The sequence below is a fragment of the Malaclemys terrapin genome, chromosome 3 (assembly GCF_027887155.1).
Source record: "Malaclemys terrapin pileata isolate rMalTer1 chromosome 3, rMalTer1.hap1, whole genome shotgun sequence".
NCBI classification, from domain to species: Eukaryota; Metazoa; Chordata; order Testudines; family Emydidae; genus Malaclemys; species Malaclemys terrapin.
In genome coordinates, this window is record NC_071507.1 from 198,605,533 (window position 1) to 198,627,748 (window position 22,216).

At 46.8% G+C, this 22,216-nt stretch overlaps 1 protein-coding gene and 1 long non-coding RNA gene across 2 annotated transcripts in view; one reads left to right on the forward strand and one right to left on the reverse strand.

Moving 5' to 3' along the window:
- LOC128835044 (beta-defensin 103A-like) overlaps positions 1–22,216 on the reverse strand; it is a 22,791-nt gene continuing 575 nt past the window's right edge. The window contains exons 2-3 of the mRNA XM_054024354.1: positions 2,421–2,494; positions 1–454 (exon numbers count right to left, since the gene is read on the reverse strand). Of these exons, the coding sequence (XP_053880329.1) occupies positions 309–454; positions 2,421–2,494 (220 nt within the window). The 3' untranslated portion in view covers positions 1–308. The remainder of the gene's footprint in view (positions 455–2,420; positions 2,495–22,216) is intronic.
- The window catches only part of LOC128835045 (uncharacterized), a 6,564-nt gene continuing 6,012 nt past the window's right edge, over positions 21,665–22,216 (forward strand). Inside the window, exons 1-2 of the long non-coding RNA XR_008444561.1 lie at positions 21,665–21,786; positions 21,984–22,122. This is a non-coding gene — a long non-coding RNA (uncharacterized LOC128835045). The remainder of the gene's footprint in view (positions 21,787–21,983; positions 22,123–22,216) is intronic.

Consider the following 22,216-nt stretch of genomic DNA (forward strand, 5'->3'; position numbering starts at 1 on the left):
ATGAGGCCATTTGCAAAATACATCTCTGGATCCAGAGTCAGGTGTCACAGGCTCCTAAATTTCCTGGGGAGCCAGAATTTGGGACTATCTAGACGATAATTACAACAGTAGCAGAGGAAAATGTACGACACACTCACGGCCCTGAGTTTTGTTTGAAATTAAAGGAAGAAGCAGCAGCAATAGCTTGTATCTAACAGAGATCAGCAATTATTCCTCTTGCTGCCACCAGCCCTTCTGTTCCACGTCCTTCTCCCTAGAGACTCCAACTCGCCACTGGCTCTTCCTTAGCGATCAGGTCTGCAGGCTCTTTATTTCTTCCTTCTGCAGCAGAACCGACTACGGAAGATGCACATCCCAATCCGCCTCTCGTTCAGAAAGCAGAAATCTTTCTTGCACCTGCCATGCTTCACCTTGCAAGCCAATGAGTCTATCAGATGTAAAAGGGTCCCATCTCCTGCAGAGAGAAGAGGTTTGTTTTTATTCACAGGCGCGAGGTGATGGGAGTTGGGATGATTGGCCAACAGCCATCCAGAAGGGAACATCTTCCCCATGAATGTTGGCAAGAATAGAAGTCAGTGATTCTGCATCAAGACTTCAGTGTAGTTATTGAGTGGGGAAATGGCCACTTGGAGAAAAATGTGGATGTGAATTTCTCAGGCAGGCTCCCCAGCAGCTGACCTGGAGAGCTGCCAGACCTCTGAATCCCTGTGGAGCCCCAATCAAAGTCAACAGACTTTGGATGAGTGCAGGGTCTGCCTAGATCCAGTTGCAGGATAGGGGCCCAGGCTAAGATGGACCAGGTGATTGTAGCAGGCAGCCAAGAGGAAATGGGAGGGGGCACAAGGGAAACACAAGGTTGCATAGATCAGTTACATGCAAAGTTAGCAACATCTCAACTTTTCTACGTGGCCTAAATAAGGCGCATCTACAATACCACCAAGAGGCTTGAAATCAGTGCAGAATTGCTGAAAGGAGGAATGAACCGTGCGATCCACAGGTCTAAGGCCTGGGCTACACACAGATTTGTACTGGCTTGGCTAAAGGCGTGATTTCGAATCACCTTCTTAACCTGGGGCAACTTTATGTGTGGATCCTTACATCAGTTTAATCCTGGTTTACATCAGTTTAGTTTTTTGCTTTTACAGGGGCAAGTTCAGCCAATATAGCCAGTGTGGAACCAGGATAAGTGTGTCCACACAGACGTTTACCCAAATTGGGATTTGTATCTACACCTCTACCCCGATAGAACGCAACCCGATATAACATGAATTCGGATATAATGCGGTAAAGCAGCGCTCCGGGGGGGCGGGGCTGCGCACTCCGGCAGATCAAAGCAAGTTCGATATAACGCGGTTTCACCTATAACGCGGTAAGATTTTTTGGCTCCTGAGGACAGCGTTATAGCGGGGTAGAGATGTATTTAAGTTAAACCAGTGCAACTTCTGTGTGTGAACAAACCCGCAGTGACTTCACTAGAAGCCTATCTCCAGAGTAATTCAAATTAAATTACACAGAGCCGGTTGTTTGTTTAAGAACAAAGCAGAGAGTGAGCTACTGGACTGAGTATCCTCAGTTCGTTAATTCATACAGGACACACTACATATTTACGCTAATATCAATCATTTCCATTACAGCAGCACTTACAGCATTAGCCAACGTTGGGGTGTCATTGTGCTAGGCGCTGGGCAAACACAGAGTGAGACACAGGCCCTGCCTCAAAGAGAGTCAGGGAATCCAGAGAGGCAGCTGCTTGGGGAGTCACAGAGCCTGGAAGCCCACACTCCCCGCCAGGTGAGCTGCCGAACTCCATGCCAACCCACCAGGCGGGAAGCCGGAGAGCTGGGAAGACCAGGGAGCCTGGCAGCTCTCCAAGTCAGCAACTGGGCAGCCTGGGAGTCCAGCAGCCAGCCAGGCACACACAGCCTGAGAGGAGTGGACCCTAGGAAGCCTGCTCACAAACTGATTGTCTGGCAAAAAACCAAGCAGGAAATTGTCAGAAGGTTTGACGGAATCGACGTGATCTTGCAGAACGTTTCAGTTCTGTCTCAGCAACATTTTCCAATGGGACGCTCCGTCAGAAAACGACCCCCCGTTTCTACTTGCAATCCCTGCCGGCATTTCCCTGGTCATTAACACGGCCTGGGGAGATGGGAGCAGTGGCAAGAGCACTGGGCTGGGAGCCAGCCTGTGTCCCAGCCATGCCCTGCGGTGTGGCCTTTGCACAAGCCCTGTCTGCGGTCTCAGTTCCCCCATCTGTAAAAAGGGGAGTCCGTTGTCAAGCACTTTGAGATTTGTGGAGGAAAAGTGCTACATGGGACGGACCCAGAATCAGAGCATAGACTCTCGTTGACTTCAATGCACCTAATAGCTAAGCACTACTCCCATGTTGGCTTAATCATGCACGAATGTTTATATCCCACCTGGAGCTGCCAGTAGCAGCAACAAGAGAACAGGAAAGAGGACATGCAGGATGGTCATGGCTGGTTGGTATCTCCTGTATGGGGAGAGACGACAAGATGGTTAATAAAGTTTCTTAAAGATGGGATTTCTGAAAGTGGATTTCACTAGAATTTGTGCTTCTAAACCCCTTAAGCACCTTTGAAAATATCACTACTAATGATTAACATAGAAGGCTAGGTCCTGCTCCTGGCAAATTAAATGGCAAAGTTCTCCTTGACTTTAATGGGAGCAGGAACTGGACCAGAGTCTATATTCATTAGAGTTGCCTGGTAGAGATCATGAGATCAGGGGAAGAGCATAACTGAGTGAATCTCTGATTACCTTGCTGGATACTGCACAAAACCCCTTAATGTCTCTCTGACCCCATTACTCTGCTCATACTATAAGCCTTCCACTTATTCAGCACCTATTGTTATGTATAAGAAGGAAACCTGCCTCACGATTGGCTGAAAACAGTCATGTGACATGTCAAGACATTTCCTTGATCTACCTCATTGGGCGCCGGCTAATGATCATATCTGCCCAACGCCGCTGCTCTGCCGGCCTTCCCAGAACGCCTACTCCCGCTAATTGGAGTCATTTCAAATAAAAAGTTACATGTCAGAAATGTCTGGCCACAGTGGAGGTAACAGTGAAGGAAATAAGAGAATATGGAACAATGCTTGGGGCCAACTTCATGGAGCTAGGTCAGTTTGCAGCTGAGGATATGGGGCCAGATTTTTAAAGGTATTTAGACACCTAAGGATGCAGCTAGATATTTACTGGGGGTCTGAAAAGTGCTGACACACCTAACTCCCGCTGAAGTCAATGGGCTTTAGCCACATAGGCACTTTTGACTTCACAATATATTGACTTCATAATTCAATTAATGTCCACATTCATTGTCCCTCCAGGCCCATAATTATTTTGCTGGTGTCACTAATGATTTTTCAGCTCAAACCCAGCTGATAAATAACCACTTATTATTCATGGGCTTTCCCGGGTTGTTGACATTTTCTTTCTGTGGCGGGAAGCTCACGAGATAACATGGGGAAGGGTTATCGTGCATACAGAGTATTCTGGTGCCTCAAATGTTCCTGGCACAGAGCATTTTGTGTGGTCCTTCTTGGGAGAACTTTGTGTGGGTTCTTTACTGGCACAAAGAGATGCAGGCAGAGGAGCAGGTGATGATGTTAGGACCATCCTGCAGTGCTGAAGGAGGGGATCCTGCAGCAGCAGCCTTGGCCCCAGTCTGGCAACACTTCAGGCAGACGGAGTGGCCAGGCTATCCAGCCACAGCCTAGGATGCCTCCTGGTGCCCAGGGGTTGGGGGAAGAATTCCCAGGAAACAGCCCAGTGGAATTGCCTCACCAGGTGGCATAAGTACCTCTGTGCCACATTGCATCACCAGGGTACACATCTGTCACTGCCAACTGCTGGGGTGCCTGGGGCTGATTGCACACAACCTTGGGGGGGTTGGGACCAGCAAGGGTATCATAGGAGAAGTGGGGGAGTAGGTCTGGGGGCAGGAGGACCACCCTGCTGAGTCTGACCAGTGTGCGTTGGAAGCAAAGGCAGTCCCCCTGCACTAGGAAGATGCCCTCTCAGTAGGTATTTGTGGAAGGCAGAATGCTGGGTACAGGCCTCAAGCTACCCAGGAGGCTGCATGGTCTAGTGCAGTTGTGCTCAACCAGGGGCCTGGGGCCCCCTGGAGGGCCACGAGCAGGTTTCAGGGGGTCCATCAAGCAGGGCCGGCATTAGACTTGCTGGGGCCCAGGGCAGAAAGCCGAAATCCCACCATGTGGGACTGCAGCCCGGGGCCCTGAACCCCATCAGCCGGGGCTGAAGCCGAAGCCTGAGCAACATAGCTTCACGGTGCCCCCTGTGGCATGGGCCCCAGACAACTGCCCTGCTTCCTATCCCTTAACACCGGCCCTGGCTTTTATATGCAGAAAAACAGTTGTTGTGGCACAGGTGGGCCGTGGAGTTTTTAAAGCATGTTGGGGGTGGAGGCCTCAGAAAGAAAAAGGTTGAGAACCCCTGGTGTAGTGGACTGGTTTTAGCTGTCCCCTCCCCTTTCCTCCCAACCCCCCTGAGAAGTGAATCTTGACATTAATGCTACATTGAAAAGCATTGTGTAGTTCACATCTCCCAAAGCTGTTGTTTCAGGCTCTCTGCAGACTCAGGCAGACATCACCACATCAGTTACACTCAGGCCACGTTTTTAAGTTTTTCTTCACAGCCATGACGTCTAGAGAGTTACTTTTTTAAGATGGAAGCTGAGATTCTGACATAATTACATGACTCTAGGTGCTGTTGTAAGTCAGAGGAGAATCAGGATGTTCATTGAAATAAGCATAAGGATTGCAGCTGTACATACATTCTTTATGTGTTGGGTTTTTTAAATGGGAACCTCTGGAGATCACTAAATCCTGGCTACCCATTTCTTAAACACAACTGTTTTTTCTTGAAAACTAATACTCTAAAAAGGACTTGCAGTTAGAAGTCATGGTAATTAAATAAGGGTTAGTAATCACTGGAACAATTTGCAAGAATTGTGATAGAATCTCCATCACTGGCAATTTTTAAATCAAGACTGGGTTTTTCTTTTAAAGATGTGCTCCAGTTCAAACAGGAGTTATTTCAGGCTGGTTCTCTGGCCTGTGTTAGGGCTTGTCTATACTTACCGCGCTGGTTCGGCGGCAGGCAATCGAACTTCTGGGTTCGATTTATCGTGTCTTGTCTGGACGAGATAAATCAAACCCAGAAGTGCTCGCCGTCGACTCTGGTAATCCTGCTCGGTGCGAGGAGTACGCGGACTCGACGGGGGAGCCTGCCTGCCGCGTATGGACCGCGGTAAGTTCGAACTAAGGTACGTCGACTTCAGCTACGTTATTCACGTAGCTGAAGTTGCGTACCTTAGTTCGAATTGGGGGGTTAGTGTAGACCAGACCTTAGATAGGAGCAGGGCCGGCTCCAGCATTTCTGCTGCCCCACGCAAAAAAAAAAAAAGCCGCGATCAGCGGCGGCAATTCAGCGGCAGGTCCTTCGCTCCTAGAGAGAGTGAGGGACCTGCCGCCCCCGAATTGCCACAGATACCGCCCCTCTCCCTTGGCCGCCCCAAGCACCTGCTTGTTAAGCTGGTGCCCGGAGCCGGCCCTGGACAGGAGGTCAGACTAGATGATCACAATGATCCCTTATGGCCTAGGAATCTATGAATCTATAACTCCAGGGAAAAAATAGTTACTTATGATAAGCCAGCCAGAAAGCAGAAATGTGTTTGTGCCTCCGAGAAGCTAATAAGTGATGAATAGCGCTAAACTCTGTTGCAGCCACTCAGGATGGAGATATTTATATATGCAATCTGATTGGCTAATAATACTCCAGCAGGTAGCTGAGCCTATTGTAAACAAACAATGGAGAGGGATTCTAGAATTTTCACATGAATCTTTTCAGCCAATCACAAGACAGGATTTTATTCTTCTTTGTAATAATAAGGTTCCAAACAAGTGGTTGGCAGAGGCACTGTGGGCACTGCTGTGGGCACAGCCACAGGGTGAGAGCAGTGCTGTACAGTAGGCTCCAGATAATTCAATGGCTCTATGCCCTCTCCCCCTAATGCCATAAGCTTTTGAAGGAAAACTCTGTCTGAACTCAAGGGCTCTTTGTCTTTATCTCTTAAGGAACCCAGTATCAGTAGCTCTCTCGTTTCTCTTCTCTGCAGTTTTTGTGGGGAGCAGCTGACCCCTAGCCAGCCACAGCAGCTGGGAGTGGATCTGTTGTTGCCAACTGAGCCTTTGGTTTGAAGCAAGTCTGAGGGGTGTTGAGCTGTAAGTATCAGGTAACTCAAGCTCAGTTCATTTCATTCATTTGTATCTGCTTCCCCTATTGGTGTGGTTTGAGAGCACCCACAGATGTGCTAAGGACACCTGATCCCAGGAGCTTACAATCAACCTGGGGACAGAACAGGTGATGCAACAAATTTGGGCACATGGATGCCTGGGTGGTGCTGTGGGTGGGAGATGGGGGAGGGGTTGGCCTTCATATGAAAGTGGGAAACATGCAGATATTAGACCATGACAATTGTTGACTGTTGTTGTCGGCATCAAGGCGGAAACAAGAGAGATTTAAATGAGAAGAAGATTCTTATTCTTATTATTTGTATTACTATAGCTCCCAGGAGACCAAGTCCTGGACCAGGATCCATTATGGTTTACTGGGAAAATTGTGTCAATTTGGAGATCTGTGATCATCTTTCAAGGAACCTCAGCTTCATTTTCTATCCATTCATCACTTATCTGTCTCTGTATCTCTCTTTCTGTCGGGCTGTTTATACTGCACCTGTGGATATGTACCTGAGTGTCGGTTTTGTCTTTCTGTCTCCTCTCTCCAGTTTCCCTGTGATTCCAGCTGACCACAGACCATGAGGATTCTCTACCTTCTGCTTGTTCTCTTAGGGATCTCCCTGGCCACTTCAGGTAAGATGTAAATATTGGAGCCGTGCCAAACTTGGTTGTGTCGGTTCCCAAATGAGGGTTAGCTTTGCAGGAGATCAGTCCCCCTGATTTTCACTTTGAATTTCAGGTTCCAATGGAGAATTAAAGTGAAACTCAGGGGGTGAAATCCTCGCCCCATTGAAGTCAATTGCAAAATTCCTTTTGACGTCACTGGAGCCAGGATTCACCCTCAGTGCTCACTGTGGGTTTGAGTGATAATCACTCAGTGTCACATGACTTCAACCCAGAACCACAACTTCCTCCCAAAAGCTTTGGAGAGGGAGGCAGGGAGGGAATTCACTTGAAAATCAATCCCTGGCTGACCCAGAACTAGAGACGGTTCTGTCCAAGTGCAAAGTCTGGATTAGGGTCTGAGCTTCCCCAAAATGTAGGCAAAATATTTAGGCACATGTGCAGAAGGTCAATGGCAGTGCTGGGAATAGAGCCCAGGTCTCCTGACTCCTAATCTATTGCCCTACTGGGAGAATCTTCCCTCTGGTTTAAATTTCTCCTGGTCTGGTCTGATGGTCTTTATGAAAGATCTGACTTGTGGTCTGCTCCAGAGCCCCTTGACGTCACTGGGAAGAGTTCAATGGACATTGGTCTGGGCTGGTGAGTCTTTCTAGCACATCGGATTAAGTCTTTTCCCACCATCAGTGCGCTTTTGACCACACGTCACAACTGATATTGCCCTGCATTTGCAACTGCAAACACAGCTCTCTTCTTTGTGCAGCAAATGGCCAGCGGGTGACTCGATATCTCAACCATTGCCTACAGAGAGGCGGGACATGCCGATACGATGACTGCGATGATGGTGAAGTGCAGATCGGCACCTGCTACCATCATACCATGGTATGCTGCCGGGATTAAGAGATGATGCTGTGCTGAAGGAATCCCATTTCAACAGCCACCGAAACCTCTGCTCTTCTTCTTTAATTAACCATATACTGTTACATTACATTTCCTTAATAATAATAAATACTAATAATAATAGTATTTAATAAATATTGCATTCCTACAGGGGCATGAATGTTTCTCTCTTATTCTTCATAGAGATCATAGATTTCATTCTGGGCTTGTGAAGTGGCTTTAGTGTAGGTGGAAATATGTTTGACTCCTACGTTGGAGACTCTTTTCGCTGGTAGAGCGGGATACAGTGGTCTTAGTGTGAATGAGAATCAGGCCCTGTAGAAGGCTTCGGCCGGAGCTCGTCCCTCTCCAGGGCGGTGGGGAACCACACCACCTCGCTACATCCTTCTGGTTACTTCGGGGAACTAGTCTGGCCGCGGGGTCTCCTGCCACGGCAGCGGTAGAGGCAAAACAATAGTTACTCACGCCCGGTTGGCGGGCGGTAGCGAGTCCTACATTCTGGTCTTTAGACAGGGACGGAGCAAACCGCCAGGCAATAAGCTCAGGCTCTGGGTTAGGGCGGGCAGCAGAGAGTCCGTGGCTCAGGCTCGCAGGCAGGGCTGAGGAAACAAGTACGTTCAGGAGGACCAGGCCCTGGGTCAAGGCGGGGCAATACAGAGTTTGTGGCTCAGGCCCTCAGGCAGAGGCTGAGCAAACAATGAAGCACTAAGCCAGACCCTGGCTCCGAAGGGCCTGAGGAGAGGGGGAGACGGTCACCCACGAGTTGGGTGGCAGGGGGGATGCAGGCCCTCCCACTCCACTGCGTCCCAGCCCGGGGCCCTAGAAGCTGCAGAAGACCCGCTGATGGGATCCTGGAAAGTCAAGGCACAGAAACGTAATGTGATTGTAGCTTATGTAGACATATCAACACTGGTTCGGGAAAGACGAGCTCGAATAACGGTAGCAATGAAGCTATGGAAGCATGGGCTTGCCTCTGAATTGCATACCCAGGTTCCCTGGAGGCTTGTACTTGTGTGGCTAGCCCATGCGACTGCAGTTTCACTGCTGTTGGTACCCAAGCTAGCTCAGGTGGGTCGACACATGCTCCAGTCACACTGGAGACATTCCCTGAGTGACACAGAAAGTCTGTGGTGGTGCGGGGACTTGAACACCAGCCTTTGCTGTCCCAGGTTAGCACCCCAGCCACTGGACAAGTCTTCGTCCCTCATACCAGCAAACTAATACAAATACAGCCAGGTATCTAATACCTCATTTGTGATACTCTCATCTGACTACAAACATGGTCCCACACAGCAGCTGTTTTCACAACACAGTCATGTTTCTGTGTCTACACCTACCATGCTGCCTGACTGGGTTTGTACCAGTGCATCCTGGGCAGCTATCCCAACCTGCCTTGGTAGGGAATCCCTGCTTCAGAGAGAGCTAGGAGAAAGGTGGACCAGCCTGGTTACCCAGATTTGCCCTTCGTGAATCCATGTTGACTGTTCCTGATCACCTTCCTCTCTTCCAAGTGCTTCAAAATGGATTCCTTGAGGACCTGCTCCATGATATTGCCGGGGACTGAAGTGAGGCTGACAGGTCTGTAGTTCCCCGGGTTCTCTTTCTTCCCTTTTTAAAATATGGGCACGATATTTGCCTTTTTCCAGTCGTCCGGGACCTCCCTTGATCACCACGAATTTTCAAAATAATGGCCAATGGCTCTGCAATCACATCAGCCAACTCCCTCAGCACCCTTGGATGCATTAGATTTGGACCCAGGGACTTGTGCACGTCCAGCTTTTCTAAATAGTCCTTAACCTGTTCTTTCACCACTGAGGGCTGCTCACCTCCTCTCCATACTGTAGTGCCCAATGCAGCCATCTGGGAGCTGACCTTGTCTGTGAAGATCGAGACAATAAAAGCATTGAGTACTTCAGCTTTTTCCACATCATCTGTCACTATGTTGCCTTCCCCATTCAGTAAGGGTCCCACACTTTCCCTGACCTTCTTGTTGTTGCTAACATACCTGTAGAAACCCTTCTTGTTACCCTTCACACCCCTTGCTACCTGCAACTCCAATTGTGCCTTAGCCTTCCTAACTACACCCCTGCATGCTCTAGCAATATTTTTATACACTCCCTAGTCATTCGTCCGAATTTCTACTTCTTGTAAGCTTCCTTTTTGTGTTTAAGCTCACCGGAGATTTCACTGTTAAGCCAAGCTGATCGCCTGCCATATTTGCTATTCTTTCTGAATTTCAGAATGGTTTGTTCCTGTACCCTCAATAAGGCTTCTTTAAAATACAGCCAGCTTTCCTGGACTCCTTGCCCCCTCATATTAGCTTCCCAGGGGATCCTGCCCATCAGTTCCCAAAGGGAGTCAAAGTCTGCTTTTCTGAAGTCCAGGGTCCATATTTTGCTGCTCTCCTTTCTCCCTTCTGTCAGGATCCTGAACTCAACCATCTCATGGTCACTGCCGCCTAGATTGCCACCCACTTCTACTTCCCCTACCAATTCTTCCCTGTTTGTGAGCAGCAGGTCAAGAGGAGCACGGCCCCTAGTTGGTTCCTCCAGCACTTTGTACCAGGAAGTTGTCCCCAGAACTCTTCAAAAACTTCCTGGATTGTCCATGCATGGATTGTCTGTTAAGCCAGAGGAACCTGGAGGCCACTGCTCTGGACAGCAGCAGGGGAAGGACTGTTACCCATGGACCTTTGTCAGGTCAGGGAACAAAGGGAAAGAATTACATAGAGAGCTGCCAAAAGGGTGCCTGAAGGAATTGCTGAAAGCCCAGAAAGACAGGCCAAAGAAAGGAGAGCTGAGCAATGCTGACTCCAAGAGAACATAAAAATGGCCATACTGGGCCAGACCAAAGGTCCATCTAGCCCAGTATCCTGTCTTCCAACAGTGGCCAATGCCAGGTGCCCCAGAGGGAGTGAACAGAACAGGTAATCATCAAGTGATCCATCCCCTGTCGCCCATTCCCAGCTTCTGAAGACTCTAGGAGCCAGGGAGGCCACGACTCAGAAACACAGGCCCCAAGAAAGAGGGTTGTTCAGCCCTGAACCTGAGGGGAGAGACTACAGGCCAGAGTGGCTTGGAGTCTGAGTGGAAGAAAGACTTCCTTTCAAGTGTATCTGGACTTAATAGGGTAAAACCCCAGCAGAGGCATTTTATCTTAGGTCTTTGGACTGTATGGAGTTCTTAAGGGGTCCTGAGGCAAGGAGAAACTGAGGCAGGGGGTGCGAGCAGTGTGATACTGGAGCACAAGGGGGCATTATGGGGTGGCCACACCTATGATGGGCACAGTTACATAGTCGTTCCTCACCTCTGCTTATCACAGGGCAGGCCAGGATTAAAAATACAGTATATCCCCAGTGGTCCTTGCCAGCCCCGGGCAACTATCGTGAAAGTGTAACTTACAAATGTAGATTTTTTTTTGTCACATAACTGCACTCAAAAATATTAGAACCTACAAGTTCACTCAGTCCTACTTCTTGTTCAGCCAATCACTAAGACAAAACAAGTTTGTTTACGTGTCCAGGAGATAATGCTGCCCGCTTCTGATTTACAATGTCACCTGAAAGTGAGAACAGGCATTCGCATGGCACTTTTGTAGCCAGCATTGCAAGGTATTTACATGCCAGATATGCTAAACATTCGTATGCCCCTTCATTCTTCAGCCACCATTCCAGAGGACAGGCTTCCATGCTGATGATGTTTGTTAAAAAAATAGTGCATTAATTAAATTTGTGACTGAACTCCTTGAGGGAGAATTGTATGAATCTGAAGTGCCATCCAAAATCTGAGAGGGACGAGGTGTGGAGAATACTTTCAGAAGTCTTAAAAGAGCAGCACTGATGAGGAAACTACAGAACCCGAACCACCAAAAAAGAAAACCAACCTTCTGCTGGTGGCATCTGACTCAGATGATGAAAATGAACATACATCGGTCCACTCTGCTTTGGATTGTTATCAAGCAAAACCCATCATCAGCATGGACGCATGTCCTCTGGAATGGTGGTTGAAGCATGGACATATGGATCTTTAGCGCATCTGGCACATAAATATCTTGCGACGCCGGTTACAACAGTGCCATGCGAACGCCTGTTCTCACTGTCAGGTGACATTGTAAACAAGAAGTGGGCACCATTATCCCCTGTAAATGTAATCAAACTTGTTTGTCTGAATGATTGCCTGAAGTAGGACTGAGTGGACTTGTAAGCTCTAAAATTTTACATTGTTTTATTTTTGAATGCAGGTTTTTTTGTACATAATTTGACATTTGTAAGTTCAACTTTCGTGATAAAGAGATTGCACTACAGTACTTGTTTCAGGTGAATTGAAATATACTATTTCTTTTGTTTTTTACAGTGCAAATATTTGTATTAAAAATAAATAGAAAATAAATAGAAAGCGAGCACTATACATTTTGTATTCTGTGTTGTAATTGAAATCAATATATTTGAAAATGCAGAAAATGTCCAAAAATATTTAAATAGATGGTATTATATTATTGTTTAACAGTGCGATTAATCACGCAATTAATTGTGATTAATTTTTTAATCACATGATTAGTGGTGATTAATTTTTTTAATCTCTTGACAGCCCTATTTTTTATCTACCAGAATACCTGATTTGTGGGTGCCGTGGGATCATTTTGTGCTTTTTGCTTTTACTGCCGCTTCCTAGGAAACGTTGTAACTAGACTAGGAATTATTCAATCCTAATGTGTGGTATAAGCATTGTAACCATTGACATCTGGTAATTATCTGCTACACACCCACTTTAAGTATCATTTCTTCTGTCTTGAAAGGAATAAAACTGAAACTTCACAGAATGGTCATTGTCATTTGGTGTGGATTTCCTGAGTGGGGCTCCACGTGACTTGTTTACAGTCTCATCAAAAATCAAGGGTAGAGTCAAGACCAGAACCAACATCTGCTGATAGCCACTCAGGTGCTCTAACCACTAGACCACACAAGCAATCTGCTGGGGGAGAATCAAACCTCTATTACACAATCACCATTCACAGGGAGAGCAGTCCCAGTGGAGCTCAAGTCTCCACCCTAGTCTAGGGTTAGCCTCCAGCTTCCATCTGCTGATGGTATGACACAGATCCAAGAGTTACCCTTGTAGGCAGGCAAGTATGTATACCATATGTCCCCTTCCCTTTTCTGGGGTGGACCAGGGTGGGCACTGAGCATAGCTTAAAGAAGAGCTAACCTCCTGCTGCGACAGTACAATTAAAGAGACAGAGAGACTCAGCCCTCATATGCCAATACCCAAAGTGGTGTGTGTGATGGGTTGGATCACAGAAACCCCCTTGGGAGCTGCCAACTGATGTGCCAAGACTACCTCTGCTCCTGCTTTCCCTGCCAGCTTGGGAACCCAGCACCCTGTCTTGCTAAGCCAGACATTCCCGTCTGCTTCAACAAAGACCCAGGGTCTGAATTACTTGCCCCCAAAGCTGCAGGTTTACCTGAAAGCAGTTAACAGAAGTGTTCCTGTCTTTAACACTCAGATGCCCAACTCCCAATGGGATCTAAACCCAAATAAATCCGTTTACCCTGTATAAAGCTTATAAAGGTAAACTCATAAATTGTTCCCCCTCTCTAACACTGATAGAGAGATATGCACAGCTGTTTGCTCCCTCGGGTATTAATACATACTCTGAGTTAATTAATAAGTAAAAAGTGATTTTATTAAATACAGACAGTAGGATTTAAGTGGTTCCAAGTAGTAACAGACAGAACAAAGTAGGTTACCAAGCAAAATAAAATAAAACAAGCAAATCTATGTCTAATTAGACTGAATACAGATAATCTCATCCTCAGAGATGCTTCAGTAAGTTTTTTCTCAGACTGGACATCTTCCAGGCCTGGGCACAATTCTTTCCCCTGGTACAGCTCTTGTTCCAGCTCAGGTGATAGCTAGGGGATTCTTCATGATGGCTCCTCTCTTTCTCTGTTCCACCCACTTATATATATCTTTTGCATAAGGCAGGAATCCTTTGTCCCTCTGGGTTCCCACCCCCTTCTTCTCAATGGAAAAACACCAGGTTAAAGATGGATTCCAGTTCAGGTGACATGCTCACATGTCACTGCAAGACCCCAAGCCTTCATTCCTCCCAGCCTGACTCACGGGAAGGCCTGCCTGCAAACAGAGCCAATCAGTCAATTGTCCTGATTAATGGGAGTCATCAAGATTCCAGACCACCATTAATGGCCCACCCTTTGCATAATTACAATAGGCCCTCAGAGTTATACTTTATATTTCTAGTTTTAGATAGAAGAGTGCTACCTTTACACAAATACGATGATCACACTCAGTAGATTATAAGCTTTGTAATGATACCTTACAAGAGACCTTTTGCATGAAGCATATTCCAGTTACATTATATTCACTCATTAGCATATTTTTATAAAATCATATAGACTGTAACGTCACAGTGTGCATGGACAGTGACTGCTCTACTAGCTTCTGCTCCTCCCTCCTGTGAGTAGACCATTTGGAGAGAGAGCAAGACAAACAAGGCAGTAGGCAAAGAAAAGCAGAGGGAGCAATGCCTAGGGAAGATGGTGAGGAAAACTTAAAAAGAGATCCCCCGATCTCCATTGTTGAATACACTGGTCCCACAGCCAGATCACCCCCAGCTAAGCTCGGTTCTAGTCTACTGCCAGCATCCCACCCCCGGGACAAGAGACAGGATAATTGTTCTGGGATGGATTGTGCAACACTGAGATACACAAATAAGCTCTTATGCAAGTAGTCCCATTGAAGCCAATGGGTCAATTCATATGAGTGTTTACCAGGATGAATAAGGGCTCTCAGAAGCCATCTCTGTTTCAGGGGCAATTATGGTGGGTGGACTCCTTGCTGAAGATGGCCAGAGTGCTCCTGTTCAGGAGACAGACAGATGTTCCACATCTGCACTCTGCACTGTTATGGGGCCTGATCTGAAGCCCACTGAAATCAATGGAAAGGCTCTCATTGACTTCTATGGGTGCTCTGTGAGTACCCTTCCCAGGACACACCTGTGCAATGATATTTGCATATAGCTTAATTTAGCTGTCACAGAGCCTAATCCAATGCACCTTGAAGTCAGTGGAAAGGGGGTCAGACCAGATGATCATAATGGTCCCTTCTGACCTTAAAGTCTATGAGTCTATGAGTCTATGAAAGTAGAGCAGGCTGGGAATTTTTCAATGAAACATTTTTTCATTGGAAAATGCAGGTTTGTTGAAACCAAAACTGTCTTTGGGAACGGGTCGGTTTTGATGAATTTCACGTTTCAAAAAAAATTGAAAAAAAATGTTTCAAAATTGTCAAAATGGAATGTTTTGAAACTTTGGGGGGGGGTGAAGTGCTGTCTTTCAGGTCAAAACCACTTGTCATTTCACAATTATGTTATTTTACAGTAAAAAAATGTAAAACTAAATAATTTAAGATTGAAATAAAAATTAAACATTTTGAAATGATCAAAATGAAACGTTTTACTGGCCCAACCCAAAATGTTTTGGGGATTTTGGGTTCATGAACATTTTCAAGATTTTGACTTTTTATCAAGATGGGAGACAATTTTTGAAATCTTTAAAATGCTCACGGGCCAGGAAAACCAGTCCCCAACCATCCCTAGTGAAAAGGCTCCCATTCACTTCAATGGGCGACAGAACTGAGGCTGGAATCTTGACTCAGTGCTCTCTATTATTGTGACCCGGAGGGAACTCAGAATCGATAATAAGTGAAACTCCATGTGCCATGAACGCTTGCAGGCTGTCATTGGTTGTCCTCTTCTTCATAAGTATGTTGTGCCATAGAACTTTATTATTCTTATGTGACGCAATGTGAATAATTTACACACAAATCCTCCTTGAGAACAGTCCAGGGTGTTTTTTAAAAGGATTTGGAGTGGAAAAAGTGGACCATATTGTTGTTATTAACCGTTTGTTCTATCATTGGTAAAGCCAGGCTTCCAGCTGCTACTCCTTTTCTTCTTAAGAGCGGAGGACATTTTTAAGAGCCACTGAGTCAAATTCAATTAAAAAGCAAAGAGCTCAGTCCAATTAGAGATCAATTAGTGTAGATCCCATGCTCCGGCTGCCTTTAGACACCTCAGTATATATAAACAGGCTTTTCGCCTTCGTCATTTAAAAAGCTTCACTTCCAATCTCGTTATTTCTCTCCCCTCCAGATTCCCTGAGACCCCAGTTGACCGTCAAGCATGAAGATCTTTTATCTTCTTTTTGCTGGTCTCTTCTTGGTCTCCCTGCCCAATCCAGGTAAAAGTCTTCTGTCTGAGACAGTAAATTGCTTGTAAGAGAGAGAACACAATGATCTAGTGAGAAAGTGAACCCAGTTGCTCACGCACTGCTCAGAACCAGTGAAATATCAGCAATAGTGGGTGAAATCCCCTCGAATCAATAACAAAACTGCCATTGACTTCAATGGGGCCAGGATTTCCCTCATCACATGTAAGAGCTTTAACCATGATTCAATTTCAATGCCTTGAGTCTCAGACCGAGATCTCACTGCTTCTTTAAACCTTTTTAAACGGAAGTTGTCCATCAGTTACACCGTCATTTACTTCATGTCCTGTTAGAACAAATGCAGGCCCCAATCCTGCAACTGGATCCATGTGGGAGAAGTCAGTGGAACTCCACATGGATGCAGGGATCTGTCCGCATGGATCTGATTGTTGGACTGGGCATTTAGTTTCAAACAGATTGGAAAGGTGAGTCCGGAGGCCAGACTTCTCCAAAGTTCCTAATGGCCTTCAGTTCACACTCGTTTCCTGTAGGAAATACACCAAACACACGTTCTTAAATGACTGACATTTTCCAACTCGAACCATTTCTCTCTCACCTTGGTAGACAATGTTTCCGATTCAAGTCTCTCATCTAGATTTTTTAACCTCCGTCTTTTTTGGTGTCTCATCGCAATCCGAGTTGTGGCAGCTCAGGGCATGAAACAATGATTATTTTTACAATTAAAAACCCAAGTCCGTATTTAGTCCCAGCCACCATTGCTGGTATCTAACCCCTTAGCTGAACCTTTTTGCGCTGGACTTGATTCTCCACTGCCTGGTGCAGTCACTGATGCCTGGGCAATGTGACTGCAAAATAGTAGCCCACTCACTTACTAGTAGCCCACTCACTCAGTAGCTCACTCATTTGGTACAGGAACAATTGACTGCATCAGGCATATGATATGGCCCAACGGATTTCATCATTTCCTTCTGCCAACAAAGCTCAGGGTTTGGCAGGGAAGTGAAGAAAAAAAGATTCTTTGTGCCAGATCCTCAGTTATGCACCGCGGTGAACATCTGCTAAGAACCCGGCTCTTTCCTTTCAAACGAATGTTAGGGCCAGGTTCACCAGTGTGCTCTTACTGCCATACTGGCAATGCAAAGAGGTGATAAACTCAGTATAACTGGCTGGCAGAGCTATGTTTATGCCTTCTTTGCATCTCCATAGCAGCACAAAACAATCATAGCGTACTGGGGAATCTGGCCTCTAGTATTTAAGGATAAAATTTTCAAGAGCTTTTAAATGACTTAGGAGCCGAACTCCCATTTTCTAAAGTAGTTTAGGCGCTGAGGATTTCCATTGAAAGTCAATGGGTATTGGGCTTCTAAGTTACTTAGGCCCAGATTGTTAAAGGTATTTAGGGGCTTAAAGATGCAGGTAGGGTCTTACTGGGATGTTCAAAAGCACCTAGGTCCCTAACTCCCATTGTCTTCCAGTGGTTAGTTAGGCACCTCTCTGCATTTTTAGGCACCTAAATAACTTTAAAAATCTGGCCCTGAGGCACTTTTGAACATATTACCCTAAGTCGTCATATCTATTTTGTTATTGGCCTGGGGCCTTACAGCAAGATTTCAGTCCATTTCCTTTGACAAATCTCTGAAGTTTTCTCCTTTAAGAAACTGCTCACAGTTATTCTCTTGTCCCGGTGGTGTCTTTGACACAGTTATAATTAGATCTACACTCCTCATTCAGTGAGCCCACCAGTTTTCATCCTGCATTTGTATAAGATGAATCCTTTCTTTGCATTCAGGGAATGGCCAGTTTGTCATTCTGGGCTGCTTAATCAGAGGCGGTTCCTGTCGTACTGACAATTGCTACCTGGATGAAACGGAGATCGGGAGCTGCCTGAGGAGCAATAGGAAATGCTGCAAGACAACATGATCAGGGACGCTGCTTACCTACAGGCAGAGCAAACCCAGCCAAAGACTCTGAGCATCAGGAGAAATTGGGGCCGGACACATTTAACTAAATACAAACTGTTACATCATGTCGCCTTAATAAGAAAGAAGTGCTGAATGTCTGTGACGGACTGTAAATGATTTATTCTCCTCTACATGGACCCATTTGCCCAAGTGTTTTAACTTCAGGTGTTGCCCCATTCACACAATCTTTCAAATGTAATCCGTCTGCCAGGTGGCACCGGCAGCAACCAGGGCCGGGTTCAATATCCAGGGTTTCCTTTCCATTGATACAACACAGAACCAGCTCAAGCTCCCATCCAGTCACCTGGGAAATTTACACACCATCCCTGGGTGCCTCTGAGAGGCAATACTTCCCCACTCGCTAGCACAGAGTCTGAGTGTAGAAAAGAAGCTTTTAATTAAAGGAGGGAAATAACTCGGCGTTAATTTGGGAAAACACTGCAAACAGGGTTCATAAACATAAACCATGAGCAAAAGACCTACCCCCAAGTGAGTTGGGCAGTGTCCTTTTCCCCTCAGGGTCTTAACTCCAGCAACCCAAAAGTCCCTTTCACGTGTCCGACACTTCTCTGCACCCCACTCACATTTGCTGTCCTTGGTCAGTGCAGACCCAGAGTTCAGAGGTGCAGCTGCAGAGTTCACCTCCCTCCCTGGGTGGGGTAAAGAGATATCTTACTTGCGCCGCTGCTCAGGCACTCGCTCGCCACACCTCTCTGCCGGCCACTCACACCCACCGCCTGCTTGTTGCTTCCGCTGGCTGCCTGCACACGGTTATCGCTGCGTCTCTTGACCAGCCACCCTGCTAGCTGGCTGCTCATCGCATCTCTCCACCACACCAGCCACTCGTTCACCAGCTGACTGTCAGTCACCTCCTGCTGCCACAGGCCTCAACGTCTGCACATCAGTCTCTTAATAATTTTCAGCAGTTTGTAGGCTGCCCCATCTCAAGTAATATCAACTCTCAAGGATTTTTAGCTCTTAGCAGGCAAGGTAGAAACGCACTCCTACCACAACTGATTTCAGCTCTGATTAGGCATTTAGCATAACAAGGAGACTCCTAATAAAGCCTACTTAACACTATTTTTTGAACAGTGGGAAGGAATGGCTTAAGCTAGCCTAACAAGAACCCTTGAGACTATACACCTTCCTAGCTGGGAATATCAGTCCCCACCTCTCTTACTTTCATGGGGCTCTGACATTCGAGCCCCTGACTTAACGAGGCTCTTTCAACTGAGGGTGACAAGTTAAGCACATTCATTTGGGACAGATTAAGCACAGTCCTGCTTTCCTGTATTCCTACAATAATTACAACATTAGTAACCATATTTCACTACCCCTGCATTCAGTACTAAAGTGATTTGTACCCAACACCAGCCAAAGTTGATCACTTGTTGCAGAATATGTAATCAGAACAGGAGCAAACTGTATTTACATAAAGCACAAGGAGTACTTGTGGCACCTTAGACTAACAAATTTATTTGAGCATAAACTTTCTACACCCAAGTGTCTCCCCCTCCGAGCTAGCTGTCAGGGAAGCATTCATGCTGACCCTGCTTACATAAGCAACCCACACACCATTTCCCCCCATTTAATTCCAAAGGACACAATGTTCCTGATCGGTGCATTGGGCCAAATTTATCTCCAGTGTGACTCCACCAAAGCCAATGGAGTTTCACCAGTGACAAATATCACTAACTGGCCAGTTCCCGATCTCATTTACACCAGTATAAATGCAATGAAGTCAGTAAAATGCCTCCAAATTATATCTGAGTCCAGAACCTGGCCCATTCTTTGTACGTAGACATGGATACACAGGGAAAGCTGCTTGACAGGGATCATTCAGGCAAGACAAGAGAGAAGCCAGGATAGGAGAACACCTTGAAGCCTCTTCCACATAAAAAGCTGGAGCCTACAACTCCCTCAGGTTGTGGAGAATTTACCTCAGGGTTTATTGGGATTTAGCATTGCCAGATGTGACAAACTGGGACTGTTCTTACTGTGGTCTTTGAATGCTGCCAGGGGAATGTGGCTAGGATGGTCTGCATTGGGGGATGGGAGACTGGCCAAGGGAGAATACCTGAGCATATAACATGAGTACCCAGGAAGGGGTTAGAGGCCAGGTGACACCTTTGCCCGGGAAACTGAACAAAGGCTAGAGGGAGAGTTCAGGGCTGGCTGGTGACATGGCTGGGAGGCAGACGGGGCTCTGACCTCCCAAGGGGCTAGGGTGCCCTGGGACCCCAAGATGGACCTAACTGAGGGGGTCCTGTTGTCTGTCCCTGCAAGACCTCTCTTCGACTGTATTCCTGTCATCTAAATAAACCTTCTGCTTTACTGGTTGGCTGAGAGTCATAGTGAATCACAGGAAGCCGGGGGTGCAGGGCCTTGTGTCCCCCCACTCTCCATGACATCAGTCCATGGGGTTTGGAGAGAGCCTTCTTGTGAGATGTATGGGAGCCCTATTAACTTGGGAGAACTGACCAGAGGCCCTGGCTGCTGTCACAAGATGAACCAGGTCCCTTTAAGAGGAAACCAGTCCAGACTAACTGTACCTCATTAACAGCCTTGTGATAGGGCCTGAGAGAGGGCAGCTGGCCTCTCTAAAGAGAGGGGAACAAAAAACAGAGACAGGAAGTTGTGGTAGAAACTACAGAGATCCAGGGCCGGCTCCAGGCACCAGCTTAACAAGCAGGTGCTTGTGGCAGCCAAGGGAGAGGGGCGGCACCTGCGGCAATTCGGGGGTGGCAGGTCCCTCACTCCCTCTAGGAGCGAAGGACCTGCCACTGAACTGCCACCGCCGATCGCGGCTTTTTTTTTTTTTCCCCAATTGCCGCCGCCGGTCGCAGCAATTTTTTTTTGCTTGGGGTGGCAGAAATGCTGGAGCCGGCCCTGCAGAGAACGGGCAGTTCCTGCAGGGAGCTTACAAAACAAGGGGAACAGCAGAGGGGGTTTTATCTGCTGATCTCACAGAGCTTTGGCTAAGACAGGCCGAGGTCTGTGAAAGAACTCCAGGCAGGAGAGGCCTAGGAGTGGCTGTTTGCTGTATTTTGGGACTTTGAGGACCGTTTGAATTATTTTGAACTTTACACTAATAAGCCAAACCCCAAGGGGAGCTTTTGTTATGAGGACTCATGAAAGCCTTTTGTGAGTTATTGAGGTGGTTTAGAGGGGAAACTGAGGCCGGGCGTGGCAGAGACATCCCTAGCCATCAGGGGTTGCTTGGGGGGTGGCCTGCCCTGTTACAACAGCCTGAGGTGGTATGATTCCAATTAAAAAGAAAAAAAATCTGTCTCTTAGTTGCCAGACCAACTGGCCCAGACCCATTGCCCTGGGAACCACAGCCACATATTGCTCTCAGTGTGTCTCTGGATCCATATGCAGCCAGCTCTAGCGTTAGGCCCCTGGTGGTGGCTGCCACCCATCCTCACCACAGAGGTCATCCCAGGTATCACGGGTCTGCCTGGTTTGGTTACTGTGCACTACTTTATCATAACAAGACCTGGATGTACCCCGCGGTGAAGCTTGTTTGCTGTTCCCAGGTGGCAGTCCAATGTCTGTTTGGCAGAGATAGTGAGAGCGGTTGTACTAAGATAGATGGGCTAAAGGTGTTAACGTAACCCGCTCCTTGTCCAACATCGAACAGTGTCGAACAAGGTTCAGGACTTGGTGTGCAGAGACCTCAGCCTGCTTAGTACCATGGCAAACACACCATTAAAAATCCTTTTAACCTTCTATTAGAAATAAAGAAAAGAAGGGAAAAAATAAGTATTGAGTAAGGATTTCATTTTAATAACCTCCTTTGTTCCCTTTCCCTGCAGCTGGAAGGAGTTTTTTAGAAGGAAAAAGCCTTTGTCTGACAGTCTTTTAGGTGGTATCAAAGATGGTGACAACTATCCTCTTGAGGAAAAGAGAAGAAGTTAGTTGAGATGGCCGGAGCTGCTGTTATAATCAGATCCTGTTTCCTTTCAGACAAACACACACACAAGGGAAGAGAAAAGACCAGCAAAGAGAAAATACAGCTTCTGCCTTTGGTGTTGACTCTCACTTGCAACTTCACTGCTGAAAAAACAGGCACAGCACTCGGTCTGACCAGCTGCTCCAAGACCAGGTGAAACTGTACCAGCCTCAGGCTGTTTTTAGGGTATTGCATTGAGCTGCCTTTTTGATCACAGGCTTACAGCAGTGTTACAAAATATACTGTC